This window comes from Fukomys damarensis, unplaced genomic scaffold (assembly GCF_012274545.1).
Source record: "Fukomys damarensis isolate Sample0158 unplaced genomic scaffold, DMR_v1.0_HiC HiC_scaffold_16, whole genome shotgun sequence".
Classification (NCBI taxonomy): domain Eukaryota; kingdom Metazoa; phylum Chordata; class Mammalia; order Rodentia; family Bathyergidae; genus Fukomys; species Fukomys damarensis.
In genome coordinates, this window is record NW_022900928.1 from 20,795,241 (window position 1) to 20,813,209 (window position 17,969).

The following is a 17,969-nucleotide window of genomic DNA, read 5'->3' on the forward strand; positions in this document are numbered from 1 at the left end:
AAGACACACTCGGCTGTGCCTGCCGTGCGGGTTCCGCTCGCCGGGCTCCATCGCGAACAAATTGATCTGGAAGTGAATTTATTAACCACTGGGGAAGAAATCATTAGTGCTTTCTCTAAACATTCCCCAGGTACGCTTTATTGCCGCAATTTATGCTGTAACTAAAAGGAGCATTACCAGGCCCATGTTGTAATTTCCTTGCAAAGTCTGTGGCCTGCTCCCAAGCTCGGGTGAGGGCGGGGCTGGGAACCCCAGCTTCCTCTCCACCATGTGGTCCCGGGACCCCAGCCTCCTTTCCCAGTGCAACTCATTCCCGAAGGGGCTCCCTGCAGCTCCTCTGAAGGACCAAGGCCTTGCTGCTTCCTGCAGTGTCTCTCTGCAGAATGCTTTCCGGTCACCTGTGTTTCTGTCTCAGGAGTTGGCCTAAAGTTAGACGGTGGCCTGAGGTGTGAACTGGGGGAGGGGTGTGCTAAAGGTCACCGGGTCAGAGGAGCTTATTCTAGACCATCTTCCCTACCCAGAGACCGCTAAGACACCAGCTCCATTGGCTGAGAACAATGTAGCCCCACAGGGACCCAGGCAGGCGCAGGCACATCCACCACTGGGGCCACCTCAAGCATCTGCTGTTGGCCGAAGCCACCAGGGCTTTTCGCTGCAGGCCTTCTCCAGAGGTCTGTTCTACTCAGGTTCTCTGTGAGGCCCACTGTGCCATTCATCCCTGTGATCTTGCAGGGCAGGGCCCCGACCGTACTCGGTACCCCAGGCGAAGCCTGAAAGGTGACAGACAGCATGATCATCAGCGCCTGGACTGCAGGCATCACACAGTGGATAAACAGCCTGCAGCCGCCACACTGACACCCACACAGGCTTCCCAGTGCCGTACCCCAGGATGCTCAGAGCAGGATGCTACCAGCTTTCAGAAGGGGAAAATTCACTTGTGAAGAAGCATCTTCTCCCTAGGAGTCCATGGCGCCTCTAGGATACAAATCCCTAACTGCCTGGCTCCAAAGCCACCGTTCTAAACAGCTTCAGCCTCTGGTGCCCCAGGAGCCTGGTCACACCAGCCTCGCCTCCAGTTCTCCTCCAGATCTTCCAAGGAGGCTGCAGAGGTTCCCAGGGCCTCAGAAGACAGCCCCAGGGCAGTGCCATTCCAGCAGGAACCCAAGGAGCTGCTGTCCCTGTTGTCCTGGGTGCAGAGTACAGGGTCTCCCCCCAGTCCTCCCTCCCCTTGCCCGGCCCAGTGGCTGGCAAATGGGCTCCGGCTACTTTGAGAAGGAAGCAGGACCCAGCAGCTGGCCAGGCCCTGCCTGCCTGGAGGGTCCCCTCTTTGTGCCTGGAGAACACATTTAAAAGTTTGAATTCAAAATTGATTTTGAAGGGCCCTAATCTCCGATCCCCTGGCGCTCACGGTGTGTCTGCAGCTCCTGCCAGACTCTCGTTTTCTGGTTCATCGCGTTGGTGCTCACGTCCCTGATGCTGTGAAATTGAGACTCGTCTGAGAGTCTGTATCCTCCTCCTCTTCTGTGGAGATTGCTGGCCCCTTGGGAGTCCTGTTTCATTAGATGGGTGATGTGGGCCTTGTGGGTGCCCGGGGAGCAGCTTCCAGACGCTTCCCTGCTGGTCCCCACAGCTGTGCAGTTCCAGGAAGCATCCTGCTGAGGGACCTGGGAGATGGCTCCAGAGGCCCAGGGCAGGATGGCGGCTGGGAGTTTCAGACAGGGAAAGGCTTGGGCCTGGGGTTTTTCAGTAGGGAATGGGCTGTTTCCTTCCACTGGCTCCCAGAGCCTCAGACTAGCTGGGAAAAAAGAGTGATCGTATTTATAAGTCTCCAGGACCTTGAGCTAGGAGTGAGGGAGGCTCCTCCATGCGAGAGCAGACTGGGGCCCAGGCCAGAGCTACAGAGGAAAAGACTGAGCCGCTGGCCTCACGCTCTGCTCTGCCTGCCGCTCCGAGGAGGGACGAAGTATTTATGTGTAAAGGACTTCCTCACGGATCTGCAGGCACCGAAGGACTGGATTTTGCTGTGCCTTTACTGAAGGGATAAGGGAAGGCTTGTGTTTGCCCTGGGATGCACCTCCTAAGAATCTCAGCAGTGGCAGGCGGGACCTGGGTACTGCTGCAGTGGCATCTGCATTTTTTGTCAGGACTGCATAGCCACAGGTGCCTTGGGGTGTGTGGCACAGGGACAGTGCCAAGCCTGATGAAGGCCCCATCTCCGGGGAGCCTTCCTGTCTCGATCAGCCCACTCGGGCCAGCAGACTCTTGCCAATAATGTCTGGATGGAATCCACTCAGTCTCTCTTCATTAGGTGAACTGATATCTAAATGTGACTGCTGTGGGGATCAACACTGAGCATACAGTGGTAGACAAGACAAAGAGAGCCCTAAGAACAAGAACTTCTATTCAAAAAAAAAAAAAAAAAAAACCCCAGTCATTTTCCCTCTAAACTCACTAAAGAAAAGCAAAATGATTACAAATTAGGATTAAACATTCAGAAGGACATGCCTGGGAAAGGGGTCATTTATGAAAATCAGGAAATGATAAAGACCTCTCCAATGAGACACATTTAAGCCAAAGGATGACAAGGTGCCAGTTACTGAAGAGGCAGGGAAGGTGTTTGCATATGCAAAGGCCCTGAGGCAGGAAGGAGATCTGGAGTATGGCTAGAACTCAGTGTGGGAAAAGGAGACAGGAACCAGAACATATGAGGATACCATAGGTAAGATAAAGAGTTGGGTATGCTACGTCCAACCCATTGGAATCTGTGGAAGGGTTCCAAGTTACTGTGGTGATATGTTTGGAAAGACTTCTCTCTCTGCTAAGTGAAGAATGATTGTAGGCCCCCAGACATCAGGATGCTGGTGGCCACTATGCTGACATTGTGGTGAAATATGGCAGTGGCTCTGCACGTGGTTGGAAGCAGGTGGGATAGGGAATAGGAGGAGTGAGGAGGACACTGAGTCTCATTCCACGCGATGAACTCCTGACAGCCTATGCGGCTTCTGAGGCCCAAGTGTCTAAAGTCCTCACTAAAGAACTGCAGAAAACTGCTGGAGGCTGCAAGAGAAGATCCCGTGACCTTGCCCCAGCGTCCCAGCCTATTGTCAGGCCTCGCTGCAAGTTCACAGTGGGGTCCCTGCTGGGGTTTCAGTGTCTACAGTCTGTGTCCTCCCCGGATCCATATGTTGCAGCCCAATCGCTGCAGTGATAGTATTAGAACACAGGACTCTTAGGAAATGAGGAGGTCACGAGGGTGAGCCTTGTGAATGGGATTCACTACTTTATAAATGGGACCCCAGAGGGCTCCCTTACCCCATCTGCCATGTGAGGTAATAGCAACAAGACAGCTGTCTGGGAACTGAGAAGCAGGCTTCCACCAGAGGCGGAGTCTGCCAGGACCCTGATCTTGGAATTCCTGGCCTTTGGGCTGTGAGAAAGAAGTTTCTGTTGCTTATAAACCCCCCAGGCTTTAGTATTCTGTGACAGAAGCCTGAATAGAGCCAGACAGCCCTCTGAGGCTGTTGCCCCACCCTGGTTGTGCCGGGCTCAGACTCCTTGTGCGGGTGAGTCGTGTGGAGGACACCTCACTCCTTCATCTTTGGACATTCCAGCGTCACGGCAGATGCGGGCTTTAGGTACTGAGTCCCTGAGGACAGATTTGCTTTCATCAAGACTTGCTGCAGAAATTCCTCCTGCTTCCTACTCCTGCACCGGAAGTGGCCCCTCTGGGGGCTCTGATCTGCTCAGCCTGATGAGTGCTTTGGGCCTGGCAGCCCACTGGCCCTGATGTTTCCCCCTGCAAGGGTGTTTCAGAGCTTCCTCCTGTGCTAAGGTCCAATCAGGTCCCAGTGAGAGTCTGCTTTCCCCACCTCTTAGAAAAAGATGATGTGATGCTGCTTCTGGCCACAGGACAGAGAAGAAAGTGTATCAGTGTTTCCTGGTGGCCAGCAGCATGAGTCTGTGGCCCCACTTGGCCATTCCCAGGCTTGTCTGTGGGCAAGTTTCATGATCTCCATGACCTTGGGGTCATCATGAGTGTGAATTAACAAGTGTAGTGCTCTTAGCCCACAGCGGCACTCAGTGAGAGGCAGTGTGGTTTATTACTGTCCAGTTGAATGTGACAATAGCAGCTGCAGATACTGGGGATGCGAGTCGGCAGCCCTTTCCTTAGACTTCCCCACTGTGGGTAGGCTATGGAGACCAAGAGATCCTGGCACTTCAGACAAGACGGGCATCTCTGGACTCGGTTCAAATGTCCTTCTCCAGTCCAGGACCCTCCAGCTCCCTGCATCCTTCATTCAGACACAAGCTGCTGGCTTTTGGTAGAGGCCCACACCTGCTACTGTGCCCCTGTGCCTGGGGACCCCAGCTCTTTCCCCACCTGCTCTGTGGCAGCTTGGCCTTTCCCTGGCACATGTGGCATCTCAGGGCTTCCTTGCCCCTCTCAAGGCTGCAGTGCACATAGCCCAACTCTGCTCCTGCTTGGCTTCCTCCCTCTTCCCAACCCCATGCCCTCTTTGTACCTTGTTTCTGGCCCATATCCCTTGCTGGCCTTACCCATAAGCTCTTCCAAGACCCTACGGAAGCCACAGCTTGTGAAGACTCAGCAGGTGACAGGGCACAGCAGAGGGCCCCAGATCATAAAGACAGCACTTTTCAGGGGCAGCCCTGCCTTCCAGTTGTAGTCTCAGCCATTTTCCTGGCATCTTTGGGTATCCAGACTGCACAGGAGAACCAAGATAGCAGCCCCTTCCATGCACAGGCTGAGCAGTGCACAGACAAGAACTGGAAGCCTGCGGTCTGAGGGCTGAAGTATTCCAGTCTCTCCTGCAGCCTTTGAGCTGTGTGATGCTGACAAGGGCACCTGTTTTCTCACCTGTGAAGTGGAGGTGCCTCGCATTAATAAAGAGAGTTCCCTGAGGTAAGGGAACCCAGCACTGGCACGGAGACTGCTGAGTAAGTGGTGAATTTTATGAGGAGGCTTCAGAGTTCTGATTCAGGAGTCTCCACCTTCAAGTTTTATTCTTGAAATATAGTATATGTGGTGAAATGCGCACACCTCAAATGTCTTGGTAGATTTTTGCACGTGTACATACTCATTTAAACATTTAGGTCAAGATAGCAGGTGTGTCCTGTACCCACAGGCTTCCTCGTAGCTCAGTTGTTAGTACGTTCCCCCTGCCTCCCAGTGAGCATAAGTCTCACATCAGATCAGTCTTGCCTGTATGGGAACTACTATAACTGAAATTAGTATACCATTTGTGTACCGTTTGTCTTTCATGGTCGGGCATCTTTCGTGCTGTCTGATTCATCCAGGAAGTATAGGTCAGTAATTAATTTCTTTTCATTGCTGCATGCTATTCCAGTGCATAAATATACTGTAACCTACTACCTGTTTTACTCTCAATAGACCTCTATTGTTTTCAGCTCGGAGCTATTATGAGGAAAGGTTCTATGAACATTTTTGCACATCTCTTAGAGGACAGTAAGTCTGCTTTTTGGGTGGGCATACACTTAGGAATAGAACTGTTGGGCCATGATACAATATCTATATGAGTTTTTTTGGCTGACTGTTTTCAGATATTATGTCAATCACTGTAATATGTATTTCTTGTCTGTCATCCAAATTATATGATCATCATATCATCATCTACTCATCGTATAATCCCTTATAGTAGTCATCTTATACAGTGAGTGAGTAAACTGAGGCAGAGCGGGGAGGTGACAGAGCTGGAGTACAAGATGAGCCTGTGGGTTTGCAGGGCCCCATGTCTCTAGGTGTGCACCGCCCTGTCCCTCCGCTCAGACGCCCTTGAGGGTAGTGCCCCGTCAAGGGTGCTGGTCCTTCCCAAGCACGGTCTCCCAGGCTTCCTCTCCTTGCCCCAGTGGGGAGCTGAGGCCATGGGAGCCTCCATTTCCCTCCTCATGTGACCCGGTAAACATCCTCCCCACGAATGGGCCGCAGAGGGGGTGGCAGTGAGCATGGACCCTGTGGTTGTGGCCACGCTTTTCAACAGTTGTTCTCGTTGGCTTTTGATTCCAAATGAGTAGGAAATGCTATTAGTTCAGGCCTCACCTAACGCGTGGCAAGGCCCTGGGATAGGAGGGCAGTGAGACGAGAAATTGTGGAGATAAAACTGGTGTGAAATGGAGGCCTTTGCACAAGGCTGGATGTGTCTGTGTGAAATGAAGTTACTTCTGAGAAAACGAGATTTAAAGAGATTCTGCAGAATTCGATTACACTTTCAAATTTCCTTATTAAAGGGCATTGATGCCTAGGAGGGGCTGCTGGCAGCTCTGCTGGGATCTCACTCTCCCGTGGTCACAGGTCTGGATATGGGTGAGGGCTGGCAAAGGACCCTGCAGGTGCAGGGACAGACCTACGAAGTCCACCGCCTCCCATCCCACAGGTAGGTGGGTGTGAGGACTGTGGGACCCAACACTGGACAGTTCTGAGGCTGCACGTGAGTCCACGCCAGTGAGCCTTAGGGGCTCACAGTCTTCTAGTCCCAGGCCTCCTGCTTGTGGGCTTTGCTCAAATCAGAGCTTGGTTTGAGCTATGATCCACTTTTTGGAACTGTGGTCTTTTAAAAGACAGTAAACATGCCTGTGACATGCTCCCACATACGTGTACATCTGTGCCTCATTGGTACCTCGGTTCATGAATGCTTCTGTTGGTGAACAGTTTGGCTCTCAAGCATTTCTCAAACTTTTGTTTTTGTTTGCAAACTCTACATCGAGTGACAAACACAAACATGGCCATCGTCGCCAAAAATCATGGAACAAATTAAATTTGTGAACTGTATTTACACTGTATTTACGTGAGCCCACAAAACCCACGCATGGATATGTATGTATTTTCATGCAACGTACTGAACACTAGTGTTTGCCAGTTCTAAACTGAGCAGACTGGAATAATGCTATTGTGGGGAGAGTAAAACTGACACAGTCCCTCGTGTGTCTCTTGTATACCTGTACGCTCACATGTACATGGATATTTGTGTGCTATGAGTGTGTGTCCTGCAGCTCTGTGCTCACATCTGCAAACCTTCAGTTTCTCCTAATCTCTGTAAAGTCTCCTGCTTGGGTCTCTTTGCACCTCAGCATACAGCCTTGCTCCAAAGTAGATGAGTCAAGTGCTTGGGCCCAGAAGACAGACTGCTGGGGTTCAAATCCCAGCTCTGTCTCCTAGTAACCGTGGCATAAAGCTCAGTATGGTAGACCCTCGAGTTACAACTGGCCTCACATACGAACAAGGTAGTTTATGACCAGAATCTTAGTTTTAGGAACAAAGTCTTGAGTTATGACTCGAATGCCGGCTCCTTGTGCTTCCAGATGGTCTCAGACACAGATCTGACCCTTAAAGAGTTCTGGCAGGAACATTACAACATCCTTTCCCATGTGGGGTTAATTGAGAAATCCTGGGCCAGTCTCTCTAAGGATACTGAGATCTGCCTGGATACAGGAGAGAGACTCTGAAGGCTGTGTAGAGGAGCCTGAGCTCTCAGTTGACCAACTTGAGTTACAGTCAGCCCTTGGGAATGAATTGAGTTGTAAGTCCAAGCATCCACTGTACCTTTCTTGTGCCTCAGTTTTCTTATTATTAGAATGGGAATGATAATAGGACCTATCTCACGAGGCAGTTATGAGCAAAGGCCTTCAAAGCCGAGAGCTGGTAGGTACTCAGTGCAACTTCTGGGTTTTGATCACTGTGCTACAGTTCTATAAGAGAACATACTTGCTTTTAGCAAGTATTTATTTATACACCAAAAATAATGTAGTGGAATAGAGACCTCATGTCTGAAACCAACTCCCATGATGCATGAAAAAAAATTATAGGTTGGTAGAAAAAATAGAAGGTTAAAGCAAATGTAGTAAAAAGGTTTATATTTGAGAGATGTGGGTAAAAGGTACACAGGAACTCTGTGTTTGAAGTTATGTCACAATAGAAAGTTAAAAAAGACAAAGGTATCCAAGCAAGGATGGCATCCTGGGGTGAGCGTTCATTGCTTCTCACCCTGGTGCCAGGCTCTGTGCTTTGGCCTTGGGTTCCTCGCTCCTTGTCTTGCCACAATCTGGGTGGAAAGAGACCAGGTAGCCCCCATTTCTCTGAGGCAAGTGAGGAAAGGGGAGGGGTCTGCCCTGGTTCCAAGCTGCTCTGAGGGCTGAGATCTTAGCCTCAGGCCCACTGTTAACTCTGACCTTTGCGGGAGAGAAGGGATGGGTAGGGAGAGGCATTTCTTCTGGCCCTGGGAGAGAAGCTCCACTGGTGGGCTGGCAAGGATGGTATTCCAGTGTTCTGCTGGGAGCAGGTTCAGCAGAGCCAAGCAGGATAAACTGTCATGTGGGGTCCCCAGATGCCTGGTGGCATCACTGGTACTGTCCACAGTGATCACTAGCAAAGGAAGCACAGAGCACGGCCTGGAGTGGCCTGGAGCTGGGTGAGGTAGGCAATTGGCCTTTGGAGGAGCTTATTGGGTGAGGATGGGGTGCTCCCAACAACCCAGGCCACGGTCCAAGCTGGAGGCACCACTGGGCCTGGAAGCCTGCCGGCTGTGCCCTCTGGAGGAGTCCACATGCTGGACTGAGTGGGCAGGAGTTGCTGAAGCCTCCAGTCTGGACTGGCAGCAGTTCTGGAGGTCTGTGTGAAGAGGGCTTCTGTCCTGGCTGGAGGGGGAGCGTGGGAGGGACAGGGTGACCTCTGGCAGTCCCTCCCTGTCACCAGGACCATCTGGCTTTGCCCCGGATTGCAGAGCTGAGGGTCAGTGTCTGGCAGCCTATGAGTCAGACCAGGAGGCTTCTCCCCACAGCCCTGCCGCCACCCTGCCCTGGCACAGGTAAGGGCTGGAGTTTGACCTGTCTCCCTTAAACACTCCTCCCGTGCACCCTGAGATTTGGGTGATACGTGGGCTGAGTGAACTGGTTGTTCTACTGGGCCCAGAGTGTGTGCCTGAGCCTGTGGCTGGGCTCGTGTGTCAGTGCAAATATCCTCCATTGTAAAATATCGGTGTTTTCATGGGTGAGTAGTAATTACTGGGTAATGCTTTAAAACCTTTTCTGAAGGAGTGCAAAGCTGGTTTTTTTTTCTGAAGTCAGGAGTACATTAAAAGGATTACCATGTAGATTTGATTTTTAGATAACACTAAAATGGATCCCAAATGGACTTCAGCAAAGGGATGCTATCTCCTTAATGGAAAGTGCATGGCCCGAGGCTGAGCTCCCAGAGACAGGCAGGGGGAGGGAGAGAGGAGGAGGGTCTGCAGGGGGCAGGCTGGAGGGCTGGGGAGGCAGGGCAGGGAGTGAGAGCCTGGGCCCTCTGGGGAGCAGCTCCCTCCATTTGGGCAGCAGGAGATGGTGAATGCCCCCTTTAAAGCCCCTTTGCTTTCCCAGGGTTGATTTTGAGCTTCCCGGCCTGGCCCAGTATAGCAGACACTTTGTAGTGTTCCCTAAGGAAGGAAGAGGCCTTGTCTTGTTTGACTCCCAGGATTCCCTTCACCTCCAGTGAGAGGCAAGGGATTGTTTGGGTTTTTCTTACTGGACAGATGAGGAAACTGAGGCCTGAGGAGACTAGGGCATTCACTCTGGACCTCCTGGCTAGAGGTGGCGGATCCACAGACTGGTTTGGATCCAGACCATGGGCACACTATGAGGCAGGCTTGTCCCAGGATTCCTGCAGAGAGAAATCTCAAGGGTCCCCATTGTCCTGGCCACAGTGTTCCATGTCTCAGGGGACTTGAGACACTAGCTTTGTAAGAGCTTTGTGGAGCCCTGTTCAGCACCCCCAGGCGTGGTGGGCAGGGCCTGTAGAAAGCTCACAAGTGGCAGGCCCAGTCTGGGCACCAGGGGCAGCTCGTGGCATTGCCCCCTCGTGGCTTCCATGGCCCTGCTGGTGAGGGGTTGCCAGCCAGCTCTGCAGGCTCTGCAGCCAGTTGTGCTGGGCCTGCTGGGATTGTATGAGTATGGATCCCTGGCGGGGGCTCGAGACCACAGGGAGGAAGCCAGGCCTGCTGCCTGCCCAGGAAGCTTTGGGGACACCAGCTGTGGAGAGGCTGTGCCAGATGCCCTGGTGCAGATCTGAGTTAGTATCTGTATGCATTGTTATGCTATACTGGGATCCCTCCAGAGGCCTTGGGAGCAGTAGTCCTGCTCTTGGGGTCCCAGGCCTCCCCCAGATCTAGCTACTGTAACCTCTTCCCTATTTTCTGTAGGCCAGGTCTTGGAAAGCTTTACAGGCCCTGCAGCTCACAAGGGTCCCGCTCCATGGGCTCCTCAAGAGCTCTGTGACCTGGCCGAGTTCTGCCAGAGGAGACCTAGGCAGGCCTGAGGACAGCGTCCTCCTGAGCCCCACCCCTCTCTCAGACCAATTAACCTTTAGAGCTGCATTAAGGAAATTAGGCTGCAAACTTGCCAGATAACAGGCCCTGCGGGGACTGGAAGGAGAGAGCCAGCTGACCCTTGTGCACTACAGCTTTCCGTGCCACCTCCCGCCTGCCCTCACTGGTCCCCCTGGTCCCCGGCTTGTGGCAGGCCTGGCTCCCTCCCTGAAGAGAGGGCTGCTGAATTGGCCCAGGTGCCACCCCTTCTCCAACAGTGGTCTGAGGAGGCAGTTTTGTCTGAGAAAGAGCCCAGGACAGGGGAAGAAGTCCTGGGGCCAGCTTGACTGGTAGCTTACACTAGGCCCCTGGCCACTGGGGACTCAGTTTCCCCATCTGTAGAACGAAATCATTTGACTACAAGAATTGAGGGTGCTCTGACCTGGCATCTGTGGATTCTGAGACTGAGGCCTCTGGGTGGCTGGTTCTCCCGCTGAGCCTCAGGGAAGGCCACATCTGAAGATGAAAGGGGAAGAGAAAAAGTCCAGGAGCTCAGCCTCTGCGTGGGGAACAGAGAGGGCAGAGAAAGGCTGGGAATGGGAGGGATACAGGGGATGGAAGCCAACTCCAGCCCTGGAGAGAGCAGAGTCCTCTGGAGAGGATGGGGCCCGTAGGAAAGATGCCGGGCCTTGTTGGAAAGCTGGGGAGGTAGAGGAAGGTGGGCTCCACTGCCTGCTCCATTCACCTGTGCTTCGGTCAGGGAAGAAATTACCCCAATCCACACTCCCTGCTTTCATGAGGGGCTGGTTCTCAGGCAACTCTTGTGGGCAACCTGCCTGGTGAAGTCATAGGTCGTGTCTGGGACCCCTTGTACTTCCCTCAAATCTCATGGCTCCTGTGTTTTTCCAGAATCCTGGACAGCATCTGTCCCCATCCCTCCTCTGCTGCCCCTCCCTGTGGCACCAGGGGAAGGGACTGTACCTCTGTGCATGTCCATGTCCACACCCACACCTTCTGCCTGTGTGCATGGGTGTGTGTGAGCGTGTGCACTTACCTGCCCAGAGGCTCTCTCTCTCCCTCCCTCCGTCTCTCCCTCCTTTCCTTTTGCTTTCTTTTCCTTTCTCTCTCTCTCTCTCTCTCCTTTTCTTACTTTCCTCTCTCTCCTTTCTCTCTCTCTCTCATGTGTGTGTGTGTGTCTGTGTGTGTCTCTGTGTGTGTTGTTACTGAGGATTGAACCCAGGGCCTTTGCAAAATCTTTAGCCCTTTTTATTTATATTTAGAGAAAGGGTCTTACACTAAATTGGCCAGGCATGACTTGAACTTTGCCACCCACCTGCCTCAGCTTCCCAGAGTGTGGGGATTACAGACTTGCACCACCACACCCAGTTCTTGCTTCTTTGTTGTATGTTGAGAAGCTCATATGAGCTGGGAGGAGCCTGGTGGCTCAGAGATTCTGGTAGGTTGAACACCTCCAGGGGATCTGGACTTCCTTTCCAGGGCAGGTGGAATTGGGCTCAGGCTGAAGCCTTCCTGCCAGGAGCCTTTAATAGTGTATCTCAGCTACCTCTCTGTGTGCCAGGAGCTCCAGAGCCTCCAGCTCCCTCCTGGGAGCGTCCTGGGAGCCTCCCGCTTTCTTCCTGACATGGCCACAGTTTTGCACATGTAGACTAAGAGGCTTAGCCTGACTGGGTCAGACAGGCATTGACCATTGCCTGTGAGGAAGACTTGAGTTGGCCAGGAAGATTTGGAAACTCTAACGACCCATTCATTCTTAGGCCCACTGCTGCAAGCCCACCAAATAGTGGCTGTGTGAGGACGGCTTTTAGCATCCCTGCCTCACAGTACATGAGAATTTCTCAGTGGGGCTGGGCCTGGGGCTGTGTGTCTGCCCTGGAGCAGGGCTGACTTGGGCTGCAAGTGCTGGAGTGATCTTTGCAGGGTCAGGGGGCAAGCTATGCCATGCTGCCCAAAGGGCAGGCTCTGAGAACAGAAGAGGAATTATTGGGTAGAATGCAGAGTGAGCCCCAAGCCTAGGAGAGGCAGCAGAGACAAGCAGCGAATGCCCATTCCCAGGAGAGGGATATGGCTGGAGGCCCAGAGCCCCAGTCCAGTCCTATGTCCCTCTGTCTGTCCACCTGCAGGCGTGCCGATGCTCTCCGTCCAGCCCAAAGGGAAGCAGAAGGGCTGTGCAGGCTGTAACCGCAAGATCAAGGACCGCTACCTGCTGAAGGCGCTGGACAAGTACTGGCACGAGGACTGCCTCAAGTGCGCCTGCTGTGACTGCCGCCTGGGCGAGGTGGGCTCCACCCTCTACACCAAGGCCAACCTCATCCTGTGCCGGCGTGACTACCTGAGGTGGGCCCGCCAGCCTCCCCAGCCCTGTCCTGCCCCTAGAGCAAGCCCTGCTTCAGGCCCAACCCTCCCTGAGTCCACACACTTCAGGGTCCCATCCTTGCCCTGCAACCCCAGATACCTGAGGAGCCGCCTGAGGCAGGGCCTGGCCTTTGACTTCTTGGACTCAGGGCCCAGCATGGCCCAGGTGGGCGTTTCTGGCTGCTGGGCACCTGAGATAAGCTTTGCAAGGGCACCATCAGCCTGGCTGCAGCCTTTGCTGGATGTTTCTGAGCCACCTATTCCTGAGTCTGGGAGGGGACACCTCAGAGGGGCTTTGAGACGTGTCTGGGCCCTTCCTCCCTGATAGCGTCTCCTGCCCACCCCTCTCAGTGTTCAGTTTCCTCCTTTCCAGAGGATGCTCAGGATTAACCGTCCTATTTGCCTTGGGAGCCTGGCATGTAGCCACAGCCTTGGATAAGGGCCACTCATGCTGGAGTTTAAAGACCTGGGTTTGAATCAGCTCGGAGCCTTTGGCTTCTAACCTTCTTCGACTCACTTTACTCCCCTGTGAAGTAGTGAAAAGAAGCCTGCTTCCCTGCCTCACATTCCTTTGAGCTCGGGGCTCACCCTCCCCCACAACCTGGATCCCATCTCCTGGGGCTGCCTCCCCCAATTAACCCTCCCTTAGGCCATTTATGACATCAGCAAGGCTGGAGGAGGCTGCAAAGCAGGGGCCTTGGCTGAGACCCAGCACCTGCATTTGGCTCTGTGGCAAGCTGCTGGATGGTGGCAGCCTTGTGGGGAGAGAAGGCCCATCGCATTAATTAACAGGTCAGGGCAAGGGCTTATGGGGCTCCCTCTGCTCAAATCAGGGCAAGCTGGAAGGAGCAGGGTTATCAGTGGAAGCACCACTACTTCCCTGAAGAGCCTGAGATTTAGCTGTCTGCACTTTTTCTTTTAATTCCTGCCTTTGTCAAGAACTTTTAAGAAGTGAGGCCGTGCAACAGGAGCCGTGGGTGAGAGCTCCTGAGCTGAGCTGGAGGAAAGAGGCTGGGGCCAAGGGAGGGCTTAAGAGTGCTTCTCGGGATTTCACCCCTCCGGAGCCTGGAATGCACCTCCTAGTCTGGAGGCGTAGAGCATCCCCAGGGCAGCTGAACCTTCTAGGCCAGGGAGAGGTGGCAGCCCATCTGATGGCTTCACAGGACCACGGGAGTAGGGTAGGATTGTCAGGAGAGCTGAGAAGCACCCATGACGTTCTGGGCCCTTGACAGCTTCTAGGGGCTGAAGTTTTTTTTCCTGCATTCTAGCAGAGGTGAGGAACTAATTTTGGGGCCAGGGAGGGCAGTGGAGCAGAGTAGGAGTGCAGCAGCCTTGATCTTCTTATCCCAGGGAATGTCTGTCCAGAGCCCACCCCTCTGCAGCAAGTGCTCACTGGGCTGGGAGCAGGAAAGGCCCACGCTGGCAGGCAGAGGCTGTGGACCAGCCTTTGTATGGCTTTGTCTGAGCCACCAGGCAGCTCAGGCTGATGAATAATGGAGCCAGGCTCCTCTGCAGGTGCCTGGGTTTGAGGTGAACAAATTGAGGATTAGAGGGGCCTCCTGCTTGCTCACTGCTCGGCCTCCACACTTCACTTGAGGCCCCACCATTGTGCAGAAAAACAGCAAGGAGGAGCATGGTTGGCTCAGATCATTGCAGCACCTAGCCAAGGACTGGCTGCATGGGAAGGGACTGGACTCCCTCTCCTAGAGCCCTGCGGCCAGCAGCTGAGAGAAGAGGTGCCTGCCTCAGAGAGGCCATTGTGCCACATGTCTTCAGGTCTTTCTCTGGGTATCAGTTCTGTTTGAGAAATACCTTTGGACAGGACCATCTGCCCCAGCATCCCCATTTTACAGAAGGAGAAACTGAGGTGCAAAGAAAGAAAAAGGACTTAAGTGATACAGCAAGTTCATAGCGGAAACATGTTTCAGTTATGCACTCATTTAAAGACAGAGAGGCTGCACCATGCAGTGGTATAGAGCAAACCCACACCTCCATCAGAGGAACCAGGCCCACTGATGACCTCTCCAAAGAGGACTCGGTCCTCTTAGCTGGAAAATGGGGGGATAATATAGCTCTCCACTTCTAGGGTTGCTGTTGAGGTCAAATGAGGGTATCTTTGTGAGTTCCTGGAATAGCCCCGACAGGTGAAGAAACTCTCCCCCTTTCCCCCAGGTGTTTGCCAAATGAGCCGTGACTGAGTTTACAGTAGTTTCATAACTACCCCCATGAGAGGTATCTTCATTTGGGTCTTAATTTGGCAGTTGAGGTCATCAAGGCTCAGAATAACTCAGTGACTTGCCTAAGGACACACAGGCCATGATGAGCCAGCCCCCTGCCTCTGAATCTTAGGCTGGTGTGAGTCTGAAGGCTTCACTCAGGGCCCAGCCTTGTATTCTCCTGCAGGCCTCAGGTGCTTGAGGGACCCCAGGGACATCTTGGAGTGGGCCCCTGACCCCTACACAGCCTTCTTGGTGGGGACCAGTTTTTCTGAATCTTGATCTCTTGGCAGGCTCTAGATGATGCCTCTACTCCTTTTGCCCCTTGCCCAGGCCTACCTGCTATACCCACAGGGCTGGAGAGTGGGCAGGGCCCTGGGTGGAGGCAGCTGTCCTAGGCCACAGTTCTCTGGCACGTCTCTGAGTCCTCTGTGCCCTTTCCTCACAGGCTCTTTGGCACCACTGGAAACTGTGCTGCCTGCAGCAAGCTGATCCCAGCCTTCGAGATGGTGATGCGGGCCCGGGACAATGTGTATCACCTCGACTGCTTTGCCTGCCAGCTCTGCAACCAGAGGTGAGTGCTGGACCCATGGCAGACCTGACACACTCCCCAGACGCTGGCCTGAGGCCTGCTGGGCAGGCTGGGCATGTGTGCGAGTGTGGTTTCTGTGTGTATGTGGCTGTGTGCCTGTTGTGAGCACGTTTGCGTGTCTGTGCTTTATGTGTGCCTAAGCCTTGTAGCCAAAGTGTGCACCCTGGTACTGGGTTCCACATGAGTTTCCTGTGTATGCACAGTGTGAGTACACCTTGAGTATATTTGAATGTCCATGTACAAATGGGTGCACATGCATGGATTTAATATTCATGTGCGCATGTGTCTTTCAATGTCCACATGCAAGTATGCATGTGCTCTGTGTACATGATGAGGTGAATGTGTGCACACGTGTTTAAAACAGGTGCAAGAAGGTAAGGCATACGTGCCTTTTGTCCTGTGCGTAATTGTGTGTCTGTGTGTACAGTCCAGTGAGAAAGGATTTTCAGACATGCAAGGTGAGATCCTTTCACGAATATTCACTCACTCCTGACCCCATTCTTGTGACTCTGATTCTAACCCAGCCTCTTTTGTGACTTTTTGGACCCATGGGAGGTTACAGAGACCTAAGGAGCCAAAACCCTTCACCCCTAGCAAGGGCCTAACACCATAAAGAGATCCTTCTTATCAGGAGCCTCCGCCAGGTAGGAACTCATACAGTGTTCCCAGAGCAGGAGGTACAGAGCAACTGTGCAGAATGCTGGTCTGGCCAGGGGCTTTGGCCAGATCACTGCTAGGAGAGCTTGGTGAAGTTACAGAGCCACCTGGTGGCACAACTGGGATCTGCTGGCCCTGGGCCAGAGACCCTGAGGCTCACTAAAGGCCTCACCCTGGGGCCCTCTTTGAGGGAAAGACTGGAATCCCCCAATACTTGTGGTGGACTAGGGAGCCAAAGCATGGTCTTCTTTTGGTAGCAGAAAAAATAGTGGATCAGGTCACTCCCTGGAGCACCAAGTAATCTACAGTTTCTGTTCAGAAGAAGCATCCCTTTTCCTAAGCCATCTTCTTAAACTGGGGAGGGGAGCAAAGAGATGGGGGGGGACATTTATTCCTCCTTCCTTTCCCATCTCCCTCTCTCTGTTTCTCCCTTTTTTCTGTTTATTTGTCCTCTCCCTCTCTAGAACTGGAATAAGCTGTTCCTCTACTTCTCCACCAAACCTCTCCCACCAGCCCTGCCTCTACCTCCACTGCAGGTCTGAGGGTGGAGGCCTGTGGACCAGGCTACTCCAGGCTGCAGGGCCCGGCCAAGGGTAACTGACCAGGCCTACTATGGGACTCTTGCCAACCCCTCTGCGAAGTTCAAGGAGCAAGTTCCCCAGCACAGCGTCTCCTACATGCCCCCCTCCTGGCCAGGCTGGGTCTTGCTTCCCACTGGGGTCCCTCCTACAGCTTTTCTTTCTTGCTTGGATTTTCTAGATTTTGCGTGGGAGACAAATTCTTCCTGAAGAACAACATGATCTTGTGTCAGATGGACTATGAGGAGGGGCAGCTCAATGGCACCTTTGAAACCCAGGTTCAGTAACGCCCGGTGCCCGGCCACCAGGCCCATCCGTCCTTCTGCCCGCCTGCCCACTCTCCTGGCAGGCCAGCCAGCCACTCTGCCGCCACGGGCTGGCCAGCTGCTGTCCTGCCGAATCAGAACTTCTCCATCCTGGATGGGAGGGCGGCCCCTCCTCTACTGCTGCCGCCCCTCTGTGTGTGACCCCTCCTGGGGCCGGGCTGGGCCTGTACAGTCTGTCTTCTGTATATAAATGGGAACATTTATTTTATGAGAAATGTAATGCGATTTTATTACTGGCGTGGATTAAACTTATGAATGTTTCCGGGGACATAACTCTGCGTGTTTGCATGACTGACGGGGACCTGGGGGTCCCCTCCACTCTGGCCCTCAGGGGCAGGACACAGAGCAAGGGTGGTGCTTTAGCATGTGCTGTCGCTGAGCAGAGCACCTGGTTGGCTTTAGGGAAAAGCCAAAAGTATACACCTGATCTGAGCAGAGTCCTAAGAAAGGGGGCAAGGTGCAGCCCTGGGTTCCTGTGACCCACCTCCTCATTGGCTGGCCAGTGGGGACCCAGCCCTCATCTACTCCGCAGCAGATCTCCAAACCCTGAGCCCTATATCATGGAAGTGTACCACCGAGATGCCTCTTCTCCTTCAGGGCAACAGTGTGTGTTTTCTTGGGCCAGATCTGAGGTGCAGCCTTCTGTTCTTCTAGGTGAGTGAGAACGAATCTGTTTCCCTTCAGCTTACCCCATGCAGGCTGGAGACAGTCAGTCAGTCAGTCAGTCAGCAAGCCTTGGTGTATTCTATGTAGCAACTCTGTGCTTTGAGACCTTCAGGGCCAGTGTGTGTTTTCTTGGGCCAGATCTGAGGTGCAGCCTTCTGTTCTTCTAGGTGAGTGAGAACGAATCTGTTTCCCTTCAGCTTACCCCATGCAGGCTGGAGACAGTCAGTCAGTCAGTCAGTCAGCAAAAG

The 17,969-nt window shown here is 53.3% G+C and overlaps 1 protein-coding gene across 2 annotated transcripts in view; it reads left to right on the forward strand.

Annotated features, from left to right (window-relative positions):
- Lmo1 (LIM domain only 1) overlaps positions 1–17,316 on the forward strand; it is a 33,197-nt gene extending 15,881 nt beyond the window's left edge. Inside the window, exons 1-4 of one of the 2 annotated variants that reach the window (XM_033764165.1) lie at positions 8,780–8,837; positions 12,455–12,668; positions 15,351–15,476; positions 16,911–17,316. In XM_033764165.1, the coding sequence (XP_033620056.1) occupies positions 8,780–8,837; positions 12,455–12,668; positions 15,351–15,476; positions 16,911–17,016 (504 nt within the window). In that variant the 3' untranslated portion in view covers positions 17,017–17,316. Of the gene's footprint in view, positions 1–8,779; positions 8,838–12,454; positions 12,669–15,350; positions 15,477–16,910 lie in introns of those variants that run through there. The other variant, XM_010615350.1, reaches the window with a different exon arrangement.
- The last annotated feature ends 653 nt before the right edge of the window (positions 17,317–17,969 follow it).